Raw genomic sequence first — 26,483 nt, 5'->3', positions numbered from 1 at the left:
TCCCAGACTAGGAGTCAAATCGGAGCTGTAGCTGCTGGCCTACGTCAGAGCCACAGCAACATAGGATCCGAGCCGCATCTGCGGCTTACACCACAGCTCATGGCAACACCAGATCCTTAACTCACTGAGCAAGGCCAGGGATCGAACCCGCAACCTCATGGTTCCTAGTTGGATTTGTTAACCACCGAGCCATGACAGGAACTCCTGACAATCTCTTTTTTAATTGGTATGTTTAAACAATTTGCATTTTATAGAATTATTGCTGTGTTTGGGATTAGGTCTATCATTTTATTACTGTTTTTTTTGTTCCCTCTATTTTTCATTCCTCAGTATTTCTTTTTCTCCCTTCTTTTGGGTTATCTGTACATTTTAAAATAATTTGAGTTTAATTTACCTAATGTAATTTTTATTATTGCTTTGTGTAGTGATTGTTCTAGTGATTACATTGTATATTGTGGGCCCAAAACTTTATTATACATCAAATGCTTAGTCGACTAAAGTAGTATTTTTGAAATCCAGTTGTGATTTTTTTGTTAGTGCTGAAATTTTCTGAATAAAGTTATTGAAAAATAATATAAACTTTTTCTAACATACAGTCTATTAATATATTATTGCCATGTGTAATTTTCTCAAAAAATACATATGACACTCCTACATTCTCCAGTGACTTGCTCTGTCTTCATAGTCTCGCCTAGGTTAATGCCTATCGATACCATACACCTCAGTTTTGCTTCTGAGTCAGAATTTTTATTTATATATGACTTGTAACTCCAACTCTGTAAGCTTTATACGAGCTAGCTTTTAGGAGAGTGCTAAGTTTAAATGATTCTGCTTATGTGATAGTAGTTGAAACAGTTAAATGACCCCAAAGAAAACTGCCTCTTGTGTGTAGTGTCAAAATTTTCCTTTATTTCTTCAAGTTTGTTTCCTCCTCTCTAAAATGAAAGATTTGAACTGCTTGAATGCTGGCAGTTTTTTGTGTTGCAGTATACTCTAATTTGGCTATGTCCAAATTAATTTAATCTAGTTTTGATAATTTACCAGTTAACTCAGTTAATTTAAAGGATTTTTGGCTTTGTTTCTATCAAAATAAATTCTTTTTTTTTTTTTTTTTTTTTTTTTGTCTTTTTGCTATTTCTTGGGCCGCTCCTGCGGCATATGAAGATTCCCAGGCTAGGGGTCCAATCGGAGCTGTAGCCACCGGCCTACACCAGAGCCACAGCAACACGGGATCCGAGCCGCGTCTGCAACCTACACCACAGCTCACAGCAGCACCGGATCGTTAACCCACTGAGCGAGGGCAGGGCTGGAACCCGCAACCTCATGGTTCCTAGTCGGATTCGTTAACCACTGCGCCACGACGGGAACTCCCAAAATAAATTCTAAAGCACTAGTAGAACAATTTAAAAGAATACAGAAGATTTTACAAATTTTCTGTTCAAGGTGTCTGAGTTTTAATAATTTATACAGATACTGGAATGTAGCATTTTTAGATCTCTGATACCCATTTATAGGAGATTTATGGCAAGACATAGTTAGGCTTGTTGGTCATCTATTTCTTGTTGTGGCCCCCAGTCATGCTCCTGTTGGCCAGCAGCCTCAGTCCAGGCCAGTGCTATGCCATAGAGCTTTCTGTGATGATAGAACAGGTAATAGTGCATACTATACAGATGCGCAGTGTAGTATAGTAGCAACATTAATTAATTTAACAACCACATGTAGCTAATAGGTCATCAGGCAGCAACATAATGGGTCTAGCCTCATGGCTTCTTTTATATGTAAAACCCACTTTTTGGAATTTTTTTCTGGATCTCTTAAGCAAAAGTGATTACATCAGCTTGTAGAGCAGGAGACAGAAGGCTGAACAGGTTGGAAAGAAAATGATCCGTGAAGTGATAATTACCATATAGTATATGGATTAAATCACTGAATAGATTGATAGAATAACTAAATATCTGAGGGTGTCTGGAAGTTCAGTGAATGAAAATAAACCACTCTGAGGTATTTTAAGTAGTAAAGGCTTAATTAATTTGATTAAAAATAGAATTAGATGTTGTACTATTGCTGATCAGACTTATCAAGTTCTTGGTTGGGTCTTTAGAAATAGTCTCCATACTGGAGTTCCTGTCATGGCGCAGTGGTTAACGAATCCTACTTGGAACCATGAGGTTGTGGGTTCGGTCCCTGGCCTTGCTCCATGGGTTAAGGATCTGGCATTGCCGTGAGCTGTGGTGTAGGTTGCAGACATGGCTTGGACCTGACATAGGCCCATGGCTACAGCTCCGATTCGACCCCTAGCCTGGGAACTTCCATGTGCCGCTGGAGCAGCCCTAGAAAAGGCAAAAAGACAAAAAAAAAAAAAAAAAAAAAAAAAAAGAAAGAAATGGTTTCCATACTAATTCAGAACTACCAGAGAATCTGTTAGGAGCTCCTGCCACTGGAGCCATGCTTGGTGGGGTGACAGACACTTTGCTTCCACCTGGACTGCTGCCTGTTACCCAGAAAACGTAGGTTAGGTATTAGTCTAGAAGATGGGAAAAAAAACATAAAACTAGGTAGGTCTCTTTTCTTCTTTTCAGTGACAAGCTTAATGGACTTGAACAAGAGAACTTTAATTAGAATTTCAAATTGTTAAATGGAACTTATTTTAGACTAGGATAGCCTCTCTGAGAAAATAAATTAACTTATGGAGACTTGGAGAAAACCAAATTGCACTAATTGTGTTGCATAAACTTTAAGCAGGTTTTATTGCATACATATACAAATAACCCTTATATATCCATTCTTTACAGATCCAGGATGAGAAGACTGATAAAAGAAGAAGCTAGCTGAACAGCTGTAAGATGCCCAAATCTGGGTTTGCAAAACCAGTTCAGAGTGAAAATTCTGACAGTGACAGCAATATGGTAGAAAAATCATATGGAAGAAAGGTATACGATTATACTAAAGATTTGTTGACTGTTTGGAAATTGTGAAAAATACTTCTGATTTAGTATTTTTAGTAATTACTTATAAAGTCAAAATTAGTATGGGACTTCCTGCTGTGGTACAGTTTGTTAAGAATCTGCCTGTAGCAGCTGAGGTGCAGTTTCCATGACCAGCCCAGTTTTGCAGTAGGTTTTAAAGGATCTGGCGTTGCCTTAGCTGCATAGGTCAAAGCTGTGGCTCGGATTCAGTCCCTGGTCTGGGAACCTCCATGGACCACGGAAATAGCCACAGAAAAAAACAAAAAGGCAGTGTGGGGCCAGATCCTGGGGATGAGATTGTTTTTCATTCCCTAAGATAACATAATTACTAAGATTGCACAACCACTTGAGAAATAATCATGGGGTGGGGTGGGAGGGAATCCAAGACCTCATAGTCATTTGTCATTTCTTCCTTGTGATCCCTGGTAGCAAAACACAAGTATGCAGTAGCTGTTCACTTTTTTCCTTGTCTGCTATAACTTCGGATAAATTCACATAACATTTCCAACTTCAGTGTACTTCTGTGATAGAGGACAATAGTTACTGCTTTATGGAATTATTGTGACAGTTAAATGTCTTAAATATTGTACTTAATATAATGCTTGGTACATAGAAAGTGCTTAATAAATGTTAACTGTTTTTGTTATTAGGGTTATAATTAGTATTATTATATTAGTGTATATATATTATCTACATATTAGTATAGATATTAGTATATAGATAGTATATGTATACTGTAGTATGTATATGTAGTATATATTAGTATTGTATTAGTTTAGTAGTTAGTAGTAGTAGTAGTAATAATAATTAGTATTATTGCCATCAACCCATGATTCTCTTCTTTCATTCCTGTTTAATTTAGACCCTCAAAAGGTTTATTTAGACTTCTGCAGTTGTTTTGTTTGTTTGTTTGTTTGTTTTTTGTCTCTTTGCCATTTCTAGGGCCGCTCTTGCAGCATATGGAGGTTCTCAAGCTAGGGGTCCAGTCGGAGCTGCAGCCACTGGCCTACACCACAGCCACAGCAACACCGGATCCAAGCCTCATCTGCAGCCTACACCACAGCTCACGGCAACGCTGGATCCTTAACCCACTGAGCAAGGGCAGGGATTGAACCCAAAACCTCATGGTTCCTAGTCGGATTTGTTAACCACTGAGCCACAACGGGAACTCCTGCAGTTGTTTTCTAACTGATCTCATTATCCCTAGTCTCTGCTTCATCTAGTTAGTTTTATACATTATATTTGGATTTTGTTTTCTTTCAAGTCCGTTCCTTCCCCTAAGTCATTTTCTTGTTGAAGGACATCTGAAATGTTTCTGGTTTTTGGCTAATATGAATAAAGATGCTATAAACATTTGTGTACAGATCTTTTTAAAAACAGCTTTATTGGGGTATAATTTATATACCATAAAATTCACCCATTTACTCTACAATTCAGTGTTTTTTTGTTTTTTTGTTTTTTTTTTTTAGTAAGTTTATGGAGTTGTGCAACCATTGTCACAGTCAATTTAGACTATTCCCATCATTGCTAAGAGATCCTTGTGCCCATTTGCATTGTGACCCTGTTCCTGCCTCAAGCCCCAGGCAGCTCCAAATCTGGTTTCAAAATCAGATTTTCACCTTTGTTCTTCTCAAAAATCCTTTTGGCTATTCAGGGACCTTTGCATTTCCTTATAAATTTGGGGGTTGGCTTTTCAGTTTCCACAAAAAAAAAAAGTCTGGTGGAATTTTTATAGGGATTTTATTGAATTTGTACATTGAATCTGTAGATCACTTTGTTTTGTTTTGTTTTTAGGGCCCGCACCTGTGGCATATGGAAGTTCCTGGCTAGGGGTTAAATCAGAGCTGCAGCTGCCAGCCCATGCCACAGCCGTACAGCCACAGCAACACAGGATCTTTAAGCCATTGAGTGAGGTCAGGGATCGAAACTGCATGCTCATGGATACTAGTCAGGGTCATTTCCACTGAGCCATAATAGGAACTCCTGCAGATCACTTTGAATAGTATTGTCATCTTAACAACATGTCTTCAGGTCCATCACCACAGACTCTTTCTCCAGTTTTTTAGATTTCCAATTTCCCTAAGCAATGCTTTGTAGTTTTCAGGGTACAAATCTTGTCCTTCCATTGTTAAATTATTAGTATTTTCTTCTTTTGGATGCTTTTGTAGATAATTTCATTTTAGATTTTTCACTTCTAGTGTATAGAAATGCACGTTTTTGTGCAGTGGGTCTTGTACCTGTGACCTTACTAAACTCATTTATTGATTCTAAAAATTTGTGGATTCCTTAGGATTTTTAACATATGGCATTATGTCACCTGCTTGTAGAGATAATTTAACTTCTTTTCCACTATGAGGACTTTTTTTTATTTTAGCTTTTTAGGGCCGCACTCACAGCATATGGAAGTTCCCAGGCTAGGGGTCGAATCAGAGCTACAGCTGCTGGCCTACGCCACAGCTACAGCAACGCTGGATCCAAGCAGAGTCTGTGACCTACACCACAGCTCATGGCAATGCCAGATCCTTAACCCACTGAGCAAGGCCAGGGATCAAACCCACATCTTCATGGATCTTAGTCGGGTTTGTTAACCACTGAGCCACCTGAGCCATGAAGGGAACTCTTCCGATATGAGTACTTTTACTTCATTTTCTTGCCTGATTGTACTGACAGTCTCCTTTCTGCAGTGTTTAATCCACTCACATTTAATGTAATTATTGATAAGATTGGATTTATATCTGCCATTTGCTCTTTTTTCTCTGCCATCTTTGTTGCTTTTTTGAAGTATATTTTTCAGTGTGCTATTTAAATTTCTGATTTTTAAAAACTACTTTCTTGAATTATATTCTTAAAATGTTGATTTAGGGATTATAATGTGCATGCTAATTACTACAGTTTAATATTGAATTAATTCCAGTAAAATGTAGCATCTTTATTCCAGTATAGCTCCATTTCCTTCCCTTCCTCTGTGTTGCCTATGTAATATATCACCTCTACATTTGTTATTAACCCAACAATAGTGTTATAATTATTATTTTATGTAGTCTTATTTTTTTAAAGAGAAATATGTATGTGTATTTATACAGTTATTGGTTTTTACCTACTAACTTTCCAATTTTGGTGCTCTTAATTTCTTCCTATGAATTCACGTTTCTGGTCTGGTGTCATTTCCTTAAAAGTCTACAAGAATTTCAAAAAAAAAAAAAGAGTTCCCTGGTGGCTCAGTGGGTTAAGGATCCAGCATTGTCACTGCTGTGGCTCAAGTCACTGCTGTGGCACTAGTTTAATCCCTGGCTCTGGAATTTATGCATGCTGTGGGTGTGGCTAAAAAAAATTTCATAGTATTTACTGTACGACATCTTCAGCAGTGATTTTTCTCAGTCTCCATTGATTTAGGAATATCTTGATTTTGCCAGCTTTCTTGAGATATAATTCACATACCAGTTTACTCATTTAAAATGTGTAATTCAGTAATTTTTAGTATATTTACAGAGTTGTTCTGTCACTTTTAGAACATTTTCACCTGAAAAAGAAACCCTGTGTACCCATTTGTAGTCACTCCCCATTCTCTTCCCAAACTCCATAGCCCTAGATAGCCACTAAATGTACTTTCTGTCTCTATGGATTTGCTTGTTTTAGATATTTAATATAAATGAAGTTATACTATATGTGATCATTTGTGACTGTTTACCTTTATTTTGCTATAGAATTCTTTGTTTTTTCCTTTCTTTGGCCGTCCTGCGGCATTTGGAATTCCCAGGCCAGAGTTGTGACCTCTGCTGCAGCTGTAGCAGCTCCAGATCCTTAACACACTGTGCTGGGTTGGGGATTGAACCTGCATCCCAACACTGCAGAGATGCCAATCCTATTGCACCAGAATGGGAACTCCAGCTATAGATTTTTTTTTTTTTTTTTTTTTTTTGCTTTTTAGGGCCACACTTGCAGCAAGAATTTTTATTTGACCTTTCTCCTTTTAGTAGATTGTCATCCTACTTCTTTCTTGTTTTAAGTGTTTCCAATGAGAAGTCAGCTGTTAATTGTGATTTTTTTTTTTCCCGTTCTGTTTTCTATCTTGTACTTAAACAATTTGACTGTGATGTGCTTAGGATCCCTTTGTGATGATCACACCTAAGGTTTGTTGAGTTAGTTTGTCTTTTTTCTTATTTTATGATTTTTTTATTTTTTCCATTATAGCTAGTTTACAGTGTTCTGTCAATTTTCTACTATATAGCAAGGTGACCTAGTTACACATACATGTATACATCATTTTTTTCTCACATTATCATGTGCCATCGTAAGTGACTAGATACAGTTCCCAGTTCTGTACAGCAGGATCTCATTGCTTATCCATTCCAAAGGCAATAGTTTGCATCTATTAACCCCAAACTCCCAGTCCATCCCACTCCCTCCCTCTCCCCGTTGGCAACCAGAAGTCAGTTCACCATGTCCATGATTTTCTTTTCTGTGAAAAGGTTCGTTTGTGCCGTATATTAGATTCCAGATATAAGTGATATCATATTGTATTTGTCTTTCTGACTTACTTCACTTAGTATGAGAATCTCTGATTCCATCCATGTTGCTGCAAATGGCATTATTTTGTTCTTTTTATGGCTGAATAGTATTCCATTGTGTATATATACCACATCTTCCTAATCCAATCATCTGTTGATGGGCATTTAGGATGTTTTCATGTCTTGGCTATTGTGAATAGTGCTGCAATGAACATATGGGTTCATATGTTTTTTTCAAGGAAAATTTTGTCCGGATATATGCCCAGGAGTGGGATTGCTGGGTCATATGGTAGTTCTATGTATAGTTTTCTATCTTGAGTTTATTAAATCTGTAGATTAATGGTTTTCATGAAACTTGGGGTATTTAATTTACTGACTTTTCTTTTTCTTTCCTTCCATCCTTTTTCTTTTGGTCCACCTCACATTTGCTGTCGAACATTGCCTAATACATTTTTAGTCACTCTACTTTTCAAATCCAGTATTTTCCATTTGGCTCTCCTTGTAACTTTTCTTGAGTTATATTTTCTATGTGATAAGTCATTGTTGTCATACTTTAATTCTTTAAACATTGTTTTTTTTCCTTTTTAATTTAAAGTCTTTGCTAAATCTGATTATCTTGGCCCACTCAGAGAAATGTCTATGAATTCTTTTTTCCTTGCTTTTCCGTCTGTCTTAATTTTTATTGAAAACTGGACACTTTAGGTCATATATTAATAGCAACTCTGGATTCTCATTATTTCCCACCTAAGAGTTATAATTGTTGCTATTTTTTTTGTTTTTAATAAAATGGCAGGTGTTTATTTGTAGTTTTGTCACTTTGTCACAACCAGTAGTGTCCTTTTTTTTTTTTTCCCCCCAGTCTTCCTAGGAGTTGCCCCATGTCTGCATGTATCAGTTAGCAGCCACTGATTGGTTTGGTCAGAGGTTGTGCTCAAACACCATGAGCCACTAAGACTTGCACTGATAGTTTTGCATGTGTGTTGAGGTGTTCAGTGTTCAGGCATTTTTTTTGGTCTTTTATGTCCACACCTGTGGCATTTGGAGGTTTCCAGGCTAGGAGTCAATTCAGAGCTGTAGTTGCTAGCCTATACAAGACAGCCACAGCCACACCAGATCTGAACTGCATCTGCTACCTACACTATAGCTCACAGCACCACTGAATCCTTAACCCACTGAGCGAGGCCAGGGAATCAAACCTGCATCCTCATGGATACTAGTCAGATTCGTTTCTGCTGAGCCATGACGGACACTCTCTATTCAGGCATTTTTCAGATCTGCCCTAGGGTTTACTTTCTGTCAGGCTCACTCAGGTCTTCTCTCTTGTGTGCAGCCTCCTAGTCAACTAAGGATGGTGTGGAGATCTTGGACCCTCTTGGACCTCCGTGCATGTGCAGTCTCCCAGTCACTAAGGAGTGTGTGCAGAGCTTAGCCTTTCTCAGTTCTTCCCCACATATGGCTTCTTTGTCAGCGCTCCTATGGCTCTAATTTCTGCAGTCTCCCTGTTAAATTTCTGGCCTATCTACTGGCTGCTGCTCCCCCACAGTAAGACCATAGCAAAGGCTAATAGAACTATGTTGTTTTTCCCCCCTCCATTCGTTTCATACCAGGTTTGGTGTATTTATCAACATTGTGACTGGGTGGTGAGTTTTTGGCCTGCTTTATCGATTCAAGTCAACTCTTCCACAGCAAAGATGCAGGTTTTCACTGCACGCCCCACTCCGGAACCATTTCATACAAACTAAGTGTTAGCCAGGGAGTGAGAACAACCCCAGGCAAGAATGACAAAGACACTCACTCTTCTTATGCAGAGTTCAGCAGTTTTTCTTGATGAAAATGCTTCTCAGTTTTTTGTTTGCTTTAGTTCAATTTCTAGAGCCTTGAAATTTCTAGAGCCTTTGAAAATTGTCAAAATTGTTTTTTGACAATTTTGTCCTGGATTATAGTTGCTTTGGGGTGGGGAGAGATAAGTTGCTAGTATCTTCATTCCACTATAGACAGAAGTTTCCCCAAATGTAGTTTAATGTGCCAAACCTTAAAAAGAGTGGTTTCATTAATTTTATTCATCTTATCCATTAAACCTTATTTGGGATTCTGTGACCCTTGGAATAAAACAAGTGGTTAAGATTCTTAACTAGTTGATCTACCTGTGTCTGAAATGTTTTGATCTCAGGACCTCTTAATACTCTTCAGCATAACTGAGGAGACTTACAGGCTTTATATATGTGATGGTGTTTACTGAAATTTACAAAATAAAAAATTGAAACAAAAATTTTAAATGTTTATCAGTTGGTTTAAAAACCAGTAAAACAGTTACATGTTAACTATATATTCTAAGACAGGATCAGAGAGATTGGTTTTGCATGTATCTTTAATGCATGGCTTAACAGAAGATAGCTAAATTCTTTATTAAGTCTGTAAATTTGGATACTTGCCACATGGTCTCTAGAACACTCAAATACACATTCTTTAAAGAATGAAAGAGAGAGATTCACTAACATCTTAGTGTTATTGTGAGCATATCTGACCTTGCAGGTCCCCAGAAATGGTCTCAGGGACCATACTTTGTGGATTTCTGTACTAAGAAGCACACTAATGAAAATATTTGAGTGTACGAGCAATCGTTCCTAGGGCTTCTTAAGCTAGATTCTCAAGGATAAGTAAGTATGGACCAGCAGGAAAATGGAATTAAAGGGTAATCTAAGAAGGAGATGTGAAAAAGACAAGACTCTTTTAAAGTAGTGAATACAATATTGGATGTAGCCTGTGAAGGATGGAGGATAGGAAATGAACATTAGACAAGGCCATTTCATTGTGACCTTGTGTCTTGCTAAATATCTTGAAATTTATCCTTTGGCCAGTGAGCCACAAGGGAAGGGCCATAGCAGAGACCAGTTAAGAGTATTATTTAAAATTCCAAGCAGAAGACAATGTGGACAGTCACTGTGAGCATGGAGAGAAGTTGGCAGATCTAAGACATTGAATTAATTAAGCTTATTTGTGTATGTAGAAAAAGTAGTCTGGGTCCACCCTGAGGTTGATTGGATGATTCCTTGAGAGAGCAGTCAGGACAAGGAAAAGGTTGTTTGAGAAGAATGTTTGCTTTGCACTTGTTGAATTAAATTGGCCTCAGAACATCCAAGTAGAAGTATCAGGAGTTCCCGTTGTGGCTCAGTGGGGTAAGAACCTGACTAGTATCTATGAGGATGTGGGTTCGATTCCTGGCCTTGTTCAGTGGGTTAAGGATCCGGTGTTGGTGCAAGCTCTGGCTTAGGTCATGGATGCAGCTTAGATCCCATGTTGCTGTGGCTGTCGCCATAGGCGGGGCAGCTGTATCTTCGAATCAACTTCTATATGCCTTAAGTGTGGTCCTAAAAATAAAAATAAAAATAAAAAAAATAAAATAAAGAAGTACCAGTAGGCAGTTAGATGACTCTGGAGTTCACAACAGCTAAACTGGAAATGAATATATGAGGATTTGTGGAAAACTGATCTATGGCTATGAGATGTCTCCCAAAGAGAGTGGGGCAAGAATGGAAGGGAGTGTACCCTGAGGAATTCAGATATCTTAGGTGTAGGGAGAGGACAGAGAGAAGCAGGAGACATTACCCTGGGGAAGAAAGTGGCGAAGGAGTCTCTTTGCCAAATGCCAAAGGAAAGACAAGGCCATTGGATTTTGTCAGTAGATACACCTTACAGTGTGACCTTGGTAAAGATAATTTCAATGGAGTTGTTGGGACAGAATACAATGCTAAATTTGTGGAAAGAATTAGAACTTCTATTTCTCAATGTTAAAATACAATGAAGGTTACATTTGTGAAATTACATTGTGTTTCTGCATTTAAATTTATAAGGCTGAAGTTGTTGAAACTTTGTTTCTTCTGGGTACTTTGTATTATTTTTTGAAGATTGCCACTGAATATGCAGTAGTCCTGAGCACTGTATTCACAAAAGTGTGATTTCTTAAAAGTTAGAGGCAAGCAAAAAGCAAACACTTTTTACTAGTGTATTTCTACTCAGAACAATGATTAGATAAGTCAAGAACACTTTTTCATCATTAGATTTATATATAAAATAAATAGGAAAACTACAGACTGTTAAATTCCTTATTTATTAAAACATTTGGTTTATTGGAGGGATATATTTAACTGTTTTTGGTCTCATTTTATTCATTTAATGTTTTTTTCAAGATTTCAAGGGTAGGGGTCCAAAGCTCTTCTGAGGCAGTATGCTTGGTGCTTACTGCTGTACTTTGAAATTTCCAAGCAGCTCGGCATCATATGCTGTTATTAGAAGTAGTTTTCTTCCATTTCAAATAGGTATTTGACTGCTTATTTGCACCTTAATAGAGGAAGGGCCATAATTTCCATTCCAAATTTCTTGCCTATAGACCATGTTACTGCTGCTTCTTAAGACAAAATTAAATTGGAGGAGAGGAGAGAAGACAGAATGACTGTCTTATTCACTTAATTGTTTGCAAAGCATATTCTTAGGATTTTCTCTTTAGGCAGTGATTGGCCTTGAAGCCAGCCTCTAGCTTCTGCTGAGTTTTTTGTCCACAAAATTTTCAGAAATGAATTTATAGGTGTTTCTTTATGTAAATAGGGACCTTATTTACAGTTTCATATGATGTAGACATTGCTGTTAGAGTTTCTAAATTAAAAAATAATCTGAACCAAAATTTAATTTCTTAAGTGCATTTAAATAGACCATAATTTTAAATAATGATCACATTGTACCGTAATATGCTTTTATATAAAAATGTATTCATTACCTCATTAAGTATCACAGTAGGAGGGGTTCATCAAAAGGGTCTACTCAAGGGAATTTCCGTCGTGGCTTAGTGGTAATGAACTCGACTTGTATCCGTGAGGATGAGGGTTCAATCCCTGACCTTGCTCATTGGGTCAAGGATCTGGTATTGCCATGAACTGTGGTGTAGTTGCACATAAGTCTTGGATCCTGTGTTGCTGTGGCGTAGGCAGGCAGTTGCAGCTCCCATTCGACCCTTAGTCTGGAAACTTCCATATGCTGCAGGTATGGCTGTAAAAAGCAAAAAAAAAAAAAAAATGTGTCTACTCAGAATCCTTCAAATATTTTATTCTGTCACTGCTAACATGTGGGATTTCTCTCCTCATTGGTTTTAATTAAGAAAATTTTCCACTGAAGTTTTTAGCTATAAGTTAGTGTTTATAATTTGCAAAAGATAATCTTAAAACCTTTTTGGAAAATCTAAAATCCAGGTTAAATTCATTAAAATGTGAGAGCGTGGAGGTTCATTACTTACCTTTCTAAATAAGTCTCTCCTGTCCTTTTCCTCATCAATATAATTCAGACCTTCATTATCTCCTATCCACATGATAATCAAAATTTTTTCTTTTATTTTTCAAGAAATGAATGCAATACATGTTCCATGTAGCAAAATTAGAAAACTTATTTAAGAATTATGAACAAAGAAATTTCCATGTCAAAAACCATGAGGGAGGATCTGAGATTTTATCCTACCCTACTTGCAGCTAGTTTCTGGATGGATTCTGGCAGAAGAGACTCCTGGATCAGTTATAAAGGAAAGGTTTTTTTTTTCTTTTCATAACAACAGCTGTGGCCATGTATCAGTATTTGTGCCTGGACCCTGAGCCCTCTTTCCCACAAAGGGATTCCAAGAAGGCCAGCTGAAAACTACAGTTACAGTGGATTTTATTACTGTAGAGGAACCTTATCTTTTATAATAGGCAGTAAATCTATCCAATCTTTGCCATACAGGGAGAAATTACTTATTTTACTGAATGTTGGGCAGATCTGATTGACCCTTTGCTCCAGAGGGAACCACTGTCTCTGTTTTCTAAGACTACTCTTTATACAGATATCCATGAAAAGATAGTCCAGAAAAAAAGGGATTTAGTGCTTCTGCTTGCAGGATGCACAGAAATGCAAGAGAGCCATGGAGAATTGTCTCCAAAACACCTGTAATGTTATTATCCACAGATAGCCATTAACATTTCAGTTTATACCCTTTAAGAGTTTTATATATTTTTTAAAATTTTCTTTTTTATTCTAGGTGAATTTTTACCTTTTTTAATTTATTTTACTGAGCTGGTAAAGGCTACCAGCACATTGTTTCGTATCAGCAGTGATAGAAGGTTGTTCTTGTCTTGCCATTAATGTTTTCATTACTATATATGGTAGCTATTGTAGGTTACTGAAAGAAAAACTATTAATATAAATGAAAAATATTTTAACATTTTAAAATAAATAGGGTTTTGGGGGGTTGCTTTTTTTGGCGGGGGGGGGGCACATCCACAGCATATTGAGGTTCCCAGGCTAGGGATTGAATTGGAGCTGCAGCTGCTGGCCTACACCACAGCAACACCAGATCTGAGCCGCATCAGCAGCCTACACTGCAGCACACAGCAATGCCAGATCCCTGGCCCACTGAGCAAGGCCAGGGATCGAACCTTGATCCTCACGGATACTAGTCAGATTCATTTCCACTGCACCATGACAAGAACTCCGGTTAGGCTTACTATGTCATGGATATGAAAGAAGAATGTTCCAGTGATTTTCTCTTGACTATTTATACCATTTGATAGTATACAAATTTCAAGACAATCAGAAGTCTTGCCTTTGAAAATAACTTTCCCCATATCTGAAAATAATTTTTAAAGCATTGAGATTCTCACAAAAATACTTCGAGTAACACTTTCAATGACAATTTTATTTCACAGAGAATGGAGTAAGTTGGTAGCAGTCAGGAATGTTCACTAATCACTGTATTACACAGGAGAAGATACATTCTTGTGAACATTTTTCATTTAACATATTAACAAATTGGTTTCTTTGGTTTTTTTCACTTTTCAGGGCCACCCCTGAGGCATATGGAGGTTCCCAGGCTAGGGGTCAAATCAGAGCTGTGGCCGCCAGCCTACAGCACAGCCACAGCAACGCCAGATCTAAAGCTGCATCTGTGACCTAAACCACAGCTCACGGCAACGCTGGATCCTTAACCCACTGAATGAGGAGGCCAGGGATCGAACCTCATGGTTGCTAGTTGGATTCCTTTCCACTGTGCCACAACGGGGACTCCTACAAATTTTTTTTTTGACTTGTTGTATGCCACGACAAGAATCTTTACTTACATAGCTGCAAAGAAGAAAGGCTATTTTAATGTTTTTCTTAGATTCTTTTGTTAATAATGAAAATTAGTATTTTTAAGGCAACTCTCTAGATGTTTGTTGGTTAACCTTTTTATTAATTATGACTTTTTATTTCTGATGCTTTGATATCTGAGGTCTGCTAACTCTGCAGAGACTGCCCCTCCCAAGAGCTAGGCAGTTACCAGAGAGTAAACAATTCGTTTGTGACCATATCTTTCATATGCAAACCAATCAATCCAGAATCCTTTCCCAACCACCAGCTTTATCTAGCTCTCACACTCAGGGCCACTATCCCTCTGCCTTAAGAATCATTCTCAGGGGAGTTCCCGTCGTGGCGCAATGGTTAACGAATCCGACTAGGAACCATGAGGTTGCAGGTTCGGTCCCTGCCCTTGCTCAGTGGGTTAACGATCCGGCGTTGCTGTGAGCTGTGGTGTAGGTTGCAGACGCGGCTCGGATCCCGAGTTGCTGTGGCTCTGGCGTAGGCTGGTGGCTACAGCTCCAATTCGACCCCTAGCCTGGGAACCTCCATATGCCGCGGGAGCGGCCCAAGAAATAGCAACAACAACAATTTAAAAAAAAAAAAAAAAAAAAAAAAAAAGAATCATTCTCAGAGCCAGATACCAGAAAACTAGAGAAACAGAGACCGCTGACATTATTCAGAATAGCCAATCCTAAACCTGCTTCCTCTGCCTTTCCTTTTTCTTCCTGTGGGAACCACAATAAATAAAAACTTTGGCTCTCATTTCTTTTCTCTTGGTGCTTTTGGTGCTTGCCTGGCATGCCCCCTCTTTTTGGGACCTGTGAGTAACAGTCTTCTCAGAGGCGATGGTCTTCTGATCTGTTAGCCTCACCATACTGGAATAGTAATAAAAATCAACGTTTTAAAACAACCTTATAAGCAGAAGACATGCCCATGAGAGCTCCATTTCATTACCAGAAGTGAAAAAAAACAGCTCAAGAGGATTTTCCTTTAGAGCTGGGAAGTAAATAATATGAGGCTTCTATTCTTCAGTAATCTTTATCACTTAAGATATAAAAGTTATATTTTCTTTGTAATTTGATCAAGAATGACTGTAGGATCTATTCAGGGTTTTTTTTGTGTGTTTTTAGGGCTGCACCTGTGGCAGATGGAGGTTCCCAGGCTAGGGGTCTAATTGGAGCTGTTGCTGCTGGCCTGTGCCAGAGCCACAGCAATGCCAGATCCTTAACCCACTGAGCAAGGCTAGGGATGAACCCGAAACCTCATGGTTCCTAGTCAGATTCATTTCTGCTACGCCACAACGGGAACTCCAGATCTATTCAGACTTCATTGTCACCTATTAAGATGTGATTTTTTAAAAAAATCTTTTGATAAACTGAATTGTCTTGAGGTTTTCTTATAATGAACTATTTTTATATGGTTTGAATGAACCCTGCTTGATTATGATAATAATATTATCTTTCCTTTTTTTTTTTGGTCTTTTTAGGGCTGCATCCGCAGCATATGGAGGTTCCCAGTCTAGGGATCGAATCTGAGCTCTAGCTGCCAGCCTATGCCACAACCACAGCAATGCTGGATCCCAACCCACTGAGCAAGGCCAGGGCTTGAGCCCATGTCCTCATGGATACTAGTCGGGATCATTATTACGCCACAACAGGAATGCCTTTCTTTTTTTGGGGGGTGGGGGTCTGTCTTTCTAGAATACTAAATTTCATTGGACAGTTTATTTTTTTGTTTATTTCATAAGCCATTTAGTCTCTAATTTCTACCTTGTACTCTTCCTTGGTGTTTTATTTTCCACTTGTAAAATGAATTCTAATCTTATTTTCATGTTGTAGTATTGCTTATATGAAATGAGAACTATCTGTTCCCTGAGGGTTTTTTTTTTTTTTATTAAAAATCTCTTGTAGGATATTCTGGGATAGGTACCCTTTTTAGACAAAATCTTTAGCTGTGGTTTTATTGTCTTCTGTAAACATTGCTCTGTTCAGGTTTTCTGTTTCCTTCATAAGCCAATGTTTAGTAATGCATGTTTTATGAGAAAATAATCCATTTTTTCCAGGCCTCAAATTTTTAATATTAAAATGAATATAGTGGGAGTTCCTTGGTGGCCTAGCGGTTAAGGATCTAGCATTTTCACTGATGTGGATCTGGTTCAGTACCTGGCCTGGAAACTTAACACATGCCAGGGGGTGGCCAAGAAAAAAAAATGTATCATATTCTTTTGTAATTTTTTTAATACCTGTCTGGAATTCTACTTGGGTCTCAATCCCAACCTTTTGTTTGTTTGTTTGTTTTTTCTTATTTTCATGATTAGACTCACTAAGAGTTTTACAAGAAATGCTCTTTTGAATCACCTTTTGGTTGATAAATTCTACTTAAAAAAAAAAATTCAAGAGTTCCCGTCGTGGCGCAGTGGTTAACGAATCCGACTAGGAACCATGAGGTTGCAGGTTCGGTCCCTGCCCTTGCTCAGTGGGTTAACGATCCGGTGTTGCCGTGAGCTGCGGTGTAGGTTGCAGACACGGCTCGAATCCCGCGTTGCTGTGGCTCTGGCGTAGGCGGGAGACTACAGCTCCGATTGGACCCCTAGCCTGGGAACCTCCATATGCCGTGGGAGCGGCCCAAGAAATAGCAAAAAGACAAAAAAAAAAAAAAAAAAAAAAAAATTCAGCATTATATTTTTTATGCCCCTTCTTCCCAGTCTTCTTTCCTTTATTTTCTTGTCTTGAATTGAAAGCTAATGTATTCTGCAGTCTGAGTCTAATTCTTATTTGCTTCTATAATTACGATAATCCTATTATCATAGTTTTTTTCCCCTACAATATCAGTCTTGCTATTTTTTTGGTTTCTCTCAAGGTATATGGAAATTTGCAGGCCAGGGATCGAATCTGCGCTGCAGTTGCAACCCGCACCACAACTGTGGCAATGCAGGATCCTTAATCTGCTGCACCACAAGGGAACTTCCTTATTATCATAGTTTTTAAGCTCACCTGCTGAAGTGGTGTGATTTAGTTCTTAGTATCTAACATGTTTTTCCAAAGGAGGTCATAGCCCAGTTAGATGTGCTGTATCAGTTTGGATATTGGATTATAAGAGTGATTTTGGTAGTTGCTGTAGACCTTGAGGGTAAGATATTTAATCTAAGTGAATGGGCCCGTGGTATTAATAAAACACAATCTGCTTAATTCATCCTAAATTAGGATCAGTTTTTCAGATTTATTTATTTATTGGTAATAACGTCTTAGACATAGAGTTCTGTTATATTCAAGATATGTTGTTTTATTGTTATTTTTAAATTATATTATTAAGTAAAAGGGAATATGAACTAAGTAGAAAAAAATGTTACAGTTGTTAAAAATGGGTCTTGATGTTGAGGACAATGGTTTATAATACCCTTTTACTTGTATGAATATATGTTTGAAAATTTCCTTCATAAAGTTTTGTGGGTTTTTTTGTTTTTTTGTGGGTTTTTTTTTTTGTTTGTTTGTTTTTTTTTTTGCTGGCCTGTGGCATGCAGCGTTTCCAGGCCAGGGATCAAACCTAAGACTCAGCAGTGACAATACCAAATCCTTAACTGTCAGGCTACCAGCGAACTCCATAAAGTATTTTTTAATACCTTATTACTCAGTTAAATTGTTATAATCTTAATTCATATTTGATTTTTTTAATAGAGTAAAGACAAGATCGCATCCTATAGCAAAACTCCAAAAATTGATCGAAGCGATGTGGGCAAGGAGATGAAAGAGAAATCATCCATGAAACGTAAACTTCCTTTTACTATCAGCCCATCAAGAAATGAAGAACGAGATTCAGACACTGGTAAGATAAGTTGTTGTTTTGTGGTAAAATCTTAATCATTCTTTTACTCTGATTTTCCTTAATATTCCTCTTGCACTCCATTTTATAGAGAAATATTGGTATTTCAGGTTTATCATCTTGGGGCAGAAATTCATATATTCCTCACCCAAATGTGAATTTTATCATCAATAAAAACAGTTTGCTTTTTTCTGTTAGTTTCAATGTCTACTACAGATCTCTTGCCATTTTCAGAACTTGACTTTCTTGGGAAGCATTTCAGTGATGAAAATTTACTCAGTGATATGGAGTATTATAGATTTGAGAAAAAGTTGTTGAGTTTTTGTGGACAAATTGTTACGCCCACCAAAAAAATAGAAGTTTAGACTTTTTTGTTGTTGTTGTTGTACTTTTTAGGGCCGCACCTGTGGCATATGGAGGTTCCCAGGGTAGGGGTCGAATCAGAGCTGTAGCTCCTGGTCTATGCCACAGCCACACTAGATCTGAGCCACGTCTGCAACCTACACCACGGCTCATAGCAATGCCAGATCCTTAACCCACCGAGCAAGGCCGGGGATCGAACCTGCATCCTCATGGATGCTAGTCAGATTTGTTTCCACTGAGCCATGACGGGAACTCCACTTTAGGCATTTTAGATTTAGAAGTGAATCAGAAATATGTCCCTGCCAACAAAAGAAAAATATTGAGGCTGCCTAAGTACTTTTTTCTCAAAACTCTTGCGTATATTCAGGAATGATACTTGACATTAGTCAATCCTAGTTATTCATAATAGATTAGAACCATATAACCACTATCAGATAAATGCCCAGGTTGTAGTTTAGCCCTGCATTAATCAATTCTTGAAACTAATATAAACTTGAATGTTTGTTTATATGCTTATCATAATTGTTTTATCTCCTCAACAAAATATTAATAATGAGCTGTTCTTAATGTTTTATCTTCTCCATTCATAGGAAGTCAATGTTTATATTCTAAGTTTATGTACAGAGAGCCTACCCTACTTTTATCTTTCTAGCCATCTTAGTCATCTTGACTCCAGAATCTGTGAAAACACCCTCAAGACTTTTGAAGTGTTTTGTGCTAATAAAGCTTTAGAAAATACTTAATTTGAATAGGTAGGCTTCCTTTTGTGTATCCTGCTGTCTCTCTTAGCATAAACTAGAAATTTTTCTTAAACACTCATGACATTTTTAAACCTTGAAAAGGTTTTGTTTTTGGGTGTTTTTTTTAAGGCCACACCCATGGCATATGGAGGCTCCTAGGCTAGGAGTCTAATTGGAGCCACAGCTGCTGGCCTATGCAACAGCCACAGCAACGCGGGATCTGAGCTGCGTCTGCAACCTGCACCACAGCTCACGGCAATGCCGGATCCTCAACCCACTGAGAGAGGCCAGGGATCGAACTGAAACCTCATGGTTCCTAGTTGGATTCATTTCTGCTGTGCCACAACGGGAACTTCTAAACATCTTTTTTTTTGAAGCCTGACCCTTCCTATGAGTATTGTTCTCCATCTATTTATTACTAGGCCATTTAGCTAAGAAGGTGTTATGTGCCTTCACATATACACAATTTAACTTTTCTCATACTTCTTTGAAAGTCCTTTTGCTAGTCATTTTTAGAGTACGTACATTAACCAAGTTTTGATTTCCAAAACAGTGATATTCCTACTAGTAGTTTGAGGAAGGAACTTAGAAAAATTCAAAGAATGTTAAATATTTAGAAATATATAAGATTTCAGAATAATACACTTCCCATAAAACCTTTGTTATGAGATCACGTGGGTTATTTATCTTTTTTTTAGTGTAAAATAAAGACTTAGACATGGACTTTAGGCACTGAATAAAGATAATCTAATTTGTATTTTATTAACTGGATTATATGCTTTTCCCCTGCTACAGTCTTTGCACTATTTGAATTTAGTGGGAAGTTGTAGCTGTCTCTAAGGCTGTTTCATAAACTCTTATTTTTCTTTTGAAAAGATTACGTGCTAATATTAAATGAGATTTTGATGGCTTAAAACATATCTATATTTTTGGTAGGCTGAATTTATAAATTTTACTAAATAACAGATGAAGGCTTTAATTTTCCCACACACACAGATATATACAGAACCAAAGCGTTAAGAAGCATTTCCTGGAGTTCCCATTGTGGCTTAGCAGATTAAGAACCCAACTAGTATTCATGAAGATGTAGGTTCAATCCCTGGCCTCCTTTAGTGGGTTAAGGATCCAGTGTTTTACTGCAAGCTGCAGCATAGGTTGCAGATGTGGCTCAGATTCCACATTGCTTAGGCCGTGGTATAGGCCAGCAGCTGCAGCTCCCATTCGGCCCCTAGCCTGGGAACTTTCATATGCCACAAGTGTGGCCCTTAAAAGAAAAAACAGAAAAAGAAGCATTTCATCAGGCCTAAGGCAAAATGTCTTATTTATAAGTTGTCTTATTTGCATAATTTTAAAAATAAGGTAGAATCCAGAGTACCATTAACTGATATTTTCCAAATGAAAGTTAATTATAGTACACAACCCCATGTTTGACATTGATCTTTTTTTAATAGTTTATTGCTGAAACTATAAAGAGTAAGTATAGATGGGAGAAATATTTATAACATATGTGACAATCTTTATCTTAATATAATTAGTAATTAACATTCTCTTAAATGAGAAGATAAAAATAAATGGGAGAATAGACAAAATATACAAGCAGGTAGTTCAGAAAAGCAATTACAATTGGCAAAGAAATATATGAAAAATTTTATTGACAGTATTCAGAGAAATACAATTTATAACAATTGACAAAATTGTGATTGGCTTAAATCGTACAACATGGTTACTGGTTTGAAATAGGATCTCTCTTTTAGTTGGTCTAAATTATGGAAATACCTTACCGAAGGTAGATATAACAACATCTGACTTATTCTTTCTTTTGGCATTTATTCCATATAAATAATTATTGATGGGAGATAAAATTATCTTCAACTGAGTTTATCAGCTTTCTTTATAATAGCCAAAAAAAAAAAAAAAATCCAGGAAAATAGTGTCAAGTAAAATAGGATTTGTTAAATTATGCTAAATCCAATGAAGAAATGTGATCTTTTACCCTTGAAAATAGCATTGTAGAAGAATACACAGTATGGAAAGATGTGAAGTGAAAAAATAATACAAAGTGAAAAAATAGGTTATGAAATGATATGTACTGTTTGCATTATATTCTCTACATTTATCTGTATGCATATGCACATAGGACATATGTTAACATTAACACACATACAGAAAGATCAGATTGTTTAAATATAAAGACTGTTTCATTGTAGAATTAAGCCTAAACCTACTGGGTTTATTATGGGTTCCTGAACAAAAATGTAAATACTATAAACCTGATTTAGTGAAAAATAAAAGAACAGGGAGTGGGGGGCGGAGAAAATGCTAATAGTGCTACTAAACTCATCATCTCTCATAGCAGAGATTAACTAATATTGTCTAAAACTGAAATTTTTTTTTTTAAATTACTACTTGGGAGTTCCTTTGTGGTGCAGCAGATTAAGAATCTAGCATTGTTATTACATCAGCTCAGGTCGCTGCTGTGGCGCAGATTTAATCCCTGGCCTGGGAACTTCCACATGCTACAGGCATGGCCAAAAATTTACTACTTAAAATTTTTAATCTTTCTGTTTAAAAATTTTTACCTGTATGTTTATATGTATGTGTACATGTTCATATTTTAGTATGTGATATCCCTTAAAGAGAAGGAGCAATTCCTTTAGTTTCTTTTCTTATGTTGGATTAAACTAAAATTAATCTTACAGATTTTTGTTTAAAGATGGTGCGTATATATATTTTCTTATTATTACATAAATTGATTTCTCTCCCTTTCTACTAGTTCCTCTTTCTTTATGTATGTTTAGAAGGATGCTTTGCATGATGCTCATGAGATGTTAACATTTTATTTCCAGGATTTGGGATGGCTTGTTACTTTATTCTTTGTTTTTTATTTGTTTGTTTTGCTTTTCAGGGCGACACCTGTGACATATGGAGGTTCCCAGGCTTGGGGTCAAACCAGAGCTGCAGTTGCTGATCTGCACCACAGCCACAGCAATACGGGACCTGAGCTATGTCTGAGACCTACACCACAGCTCATGGCAACGCCAGATCCACTGAGCGAGGCCAGGGGTTGAACCTGCATCCTCATGGAAACTAGTCGGGTTTGTTACCGCTGAACCATAATGGGAGCTCCAGCAGTCTTTTTTTTTTAAGACATTCATATTGTTCAAGGAAGGTTCAGTGGTCCTTAAAATCAGCAGTAATGCCATCAACTGAATGAGTCATTCTTCCTCATTTTGAGACATCCTTGAGTGTCTTAAACTTTATAAATTCTCAATTATTTAATATTTACTATTTTTTTTTTAATACGACTTTTCAGAAAAGTAATGCTTGGCTAAACAGATAAAATTTGGGGGGAAATTACAACACAATTTGAAGTCATGCCAGTGAGTTCTTATAGCTGTATCATAATACTATTCATGTCTACAAATCTCTAGTTTATCTACTTATATCATTCCTGTATCTATCCCACGTTGTCCTATCCTGTTAGAGAATTCCCATAAATTTTGTCTGATGAAATTTAAGGCCAGTGTATACAATAACTCGCTGAGCTTATGGAAGCAACTACTTGTCTAGAAGACAAATTATTTCTTACACTACTACATCAGCTTGCTTTATCGCTTATTTTTAGCTTTTACTTTCAATCTTTCCTAGTCTAGAATCTTGACAGAATCAGATATTGTAATTGTAACAGAGGGAACTCATAGCATGTTCATTATCAGAGACCTTGGAGTCTGACAGACCAGTGTTGAGCCCTCTGCTAGCCCTGGCCAAATGTGTTTTCATCATAAGCCACAGTTTTCTCATCTATGAAAGTGCAGGTAATACCAACCTCAGAAAATTGTGACCTTTAAGTAACATAATGTGTAAAATCAGTTTGTGATACATTTGTTAAAACAGAAAACTAACACTCTGTTAGATAGGGACTTTTTCATCTAGTGCAGTAAGACCAGGCCTAGGTGGTCCAGGGTTGATACACCATGCCATCAGGGCCTGGGCTCTTCTTATCTTTCTGCTCTGCCACCCTTTGCTCATGCATAGGCTTTGTCCTTAAGCGTTTTGCCTCTTTGTCACAGGATATCCTTCCTGGGCAGAAAGTAGTAGAGGAAGGACCGCAAACAAAATATCTTTCTCCCAGTGAGACTTTGCCTTTTTACTCATGAAATAACCTCTCTAGAAACTTCTGTCTGCATCTCTCTGGTTAGGCTCCCCAAGTTGCACAGGAGTCTGAAAAATCAAATACTTTTTTTAGCTGGGCATGTTGTCACTCTGATCAAAATTGAAATATTCCTGAAAGAATGGGAGAACGAATATTTAGTAGGAAATGTATAATACTGATACTGTATGTAAAATTTTTAGCGTAGTAATTAATACTGGTAACTGCTGTTATCTTTAATAGTTATTGTTTTTACCTAGGATAACTTTATTCCTGCACTTTCTGTCATAAAATCATACTTATTTCCTTTCCTGGTCTAATGTCATCTAAGGGAAAGCCACAACCCCTTAACACAAAAGTACTGAACCATGTATCTTGAGGCTACACATAAGTGAGTCTCTTCTTGGCCCCAAACTAAATTTACAATTATTTTGTTATGAGTAATGCCATAAGAGCATTTTTGCAGGTTGTATTTTTGTTATACTGTGAATTATTACGTGGTAGAAGATGCAAGGAGTCAGAGTATGATCTATTCCCAAAGTCCATAGCTGCAGTTGTGGAGTATGTTCACATGTTTTAAACTAAATCTCTGCCACCCAGCCCTTAAAAGTTCTACTTTCCTGGGGCTTTATATGCCATTAAAGGTTTTACCTTCAACTTAATGATTCAAGCAAATTTAGAGAGGGAAACTTTTTTTTTTTAAAGAAACAAATATAGTTTTTCTGGTAACTGTGTTAAAGTAGCAGGTAAAACCAGTGATTTGCTAAATAAGGATAGTCATCTTTTGGTGATTTTCATGAAGATTATTTCATCCCTTACCCCTGATATTATAAGAATTTTCTAACATATACAATATGCACACTTTTAAAATCATTCTTGATAATTTTTAATTCTCTCACAACCCACAACAGAACATTTACTTTAAAATACAGCTTTTTACAACAGAGATATACTGTACAGCACAGAGAACTATATTCAATATCTTGTAACAATCTGTAATGGAAAATAATCTGAAAAAATATATATATAACTGAATCACTTTGCTGTACACCTGAAATCAGCACAACATTGTAAATTTACTTCAATAAAAAAAAAGATGGAGAAAAAGGCAAATACTATATGATATCACTTGTGTGTGAAATCCAAAATACAGCACAAATGAATATATCTGTGAAAGTGAAACAGTCATAGAGAACAGACTTGTGGTTGCCAAGGGATAGGGAAGGGGAGGACTAGGAGTTAGTGATTAGCAGATGCAAACTATTACATATCAAATGGATGACAAGGTCCTACTGTATAGCACAGGGAACTCTGTTCAATATCCTGTGATAAACCAGAATGTGGAAAAGAATATATATGTAAAACTGAGTCACTCTGCTATACAACAGAGATTAACATTGTAAATCAACTATACTTCAATAAAATTAAAAAGAAAAAAAAGGGTTTTTTTTGTTTTTTTGCTTTTTAGGGCCACACTTGTGACATGTAGAAGTTTCCAGGCTAGGGGTCGAATTGGAGCTATAGCCACTAGCCAGCATCACAACCACAGCACCGTGGGATCTGAGCCGCATCTGCGACTTAACACCACAGCTCACAGCAACACCGGATCTTTAATCTACTGAGCAAGGCCAGGGATTGAACCTGCATCCTCATGGACACTAGTCTGGTTCCTAAATCACTGAGCCACAACAGGAACTCCCAAAGATGGCTTTTACAACACAGGTTTTGCTTGTCTTGCCTTGCTGCAAAGAACATATCAGGGAGAGAGAATTGCTCTGCTTAGCACTTACCATTTTACAAATACCTCATAGATAGCAATAGTTTCATTATGGTCTAGTCTTAGTTATAGCACTGAAGGAAGAAGTGGTTGAATAAAAGGACAGAATGTAGAAGCTTTTAATTTTGTAGCTTCCTAATTAAATCCTTATAGAATACACATTCAGATTCCCCAGATATAAACATACTTGTTGGTGTAAAAGCCAGAGGATGTGTGGGGTCAGGATGGGTTAATTACTTCCAAAGGAAGGTTTGGATAAACTGTTAAAGTACTTACATTAATGAATATAATTGAAAGTTTGTTTTATTCCCTGTTCTTTAATCTGTAACAGTAATCTGATCTGCTTTCAGTCATCTATTTAATTTGTTGGTCCAACTTAATAGTTGGCAATTTGCTTTGCAACCTATGAAGGCCTTTTTAAATTTTTGCTTGTCTTTAAATAAAATGTCAAGTATCTTTCGTGTAATTCTTTTAGTTGCTAACTTAATGTGTTAAATTTTGAAATATAGGTGTTTATTGAAAGGCTGTAGTTTAATACATTTACCCACTTGCTCTGGAATTACTCTAAATGTTATTAATTATTTCCCTTTTAATTAAGTGAGCCTTCTCATCACTAAACTTTTAGGCTCATCTTTAAACTTTTCAAATACTATGTTTAGGAGTTACTTGTTCTGTACATTTTTTTTTCCAAACACTTTTGTTTACTTATACCTAACTGGACTCATGAATAATGTATATAATAATCACCCTGGAAAGAAAAGTGTAAGCCAATAGATTGGAAATGTGAAGATCAGAATATTATTATTTTGAGTTAAAATGACACATTGTTTCCAAGTAAAAATATTTGCTTTGGCTCTATTGCCAAAAGTTAGTTCTCCATATTCTTATTTGTCTTATTTGTTGTTAGGCACCATTGCATGTTCTTAGCTGATAAATTTTGTATTGATTTAGGCTGCTTTCTAAGAGTCTTTAGGAGCGGTCAGTATAGTAATTCATACTGTTTGAAATGTGTATAAATTATAGAAA

At 36.9% G+C, this 26,483-nt stretch overlaps 1 protein-coding gene across 6 annotated transcripts in view; it reads left to right on the top strand.

Moving 5' to 3' along the window:
• ANKRD12 (ankyrin repeat domain 12) overlaps nucleotides 1–26,483 on the top strand; it is a 117,500-nt gene that overhangs the window by 21,446 nt on the left and 69,571 nt on the right. For all 6 annotated transcript variants that reach the window (XR_014807537.1, XR_014807536.1, XM_084964051.1 and 3 more), the window contains exons 2-3: nucleotides 2,793–2,930; nucleotides 18,283–18,430. Coding sequence is in view for 4 of the 6 variants with exons in the window: in XM_084964051.1 (XP_084820177.1) it covers nucleotides 2,844–2,930; nucleotides 18,283–18,430 (235 nt within the window). In the remaining 2 variants the exon portion in view is untranslated. The remainder of the gene's footprint in view (nucleotides 1–2,792; nucleotides 2,931–18,282; nucleotides 18,431–26,483) is intronic.

The sequence above is a fragment of the Sus scrofa genome, chromosome 6, assembly GCF_054392235.1.
Source record: "Sus scrofa isolate SSC_HxYL_T2T_F1_AM1 chromosome 6, Sscrofa_HxYL_maternal_Yorkshire_Landrace_v2.0, whole genome shotgun sequence".
In the NCBI taxonomy this organism is placed as follows: Eukaryota; Metazoa; Chordata; class Mammalia; order Artiodactyla; family Suidae; genus Sus; species Sus scrofa.
This window is presented reverse-complemented; position numbering and strand designations above follow the sequence as displayed.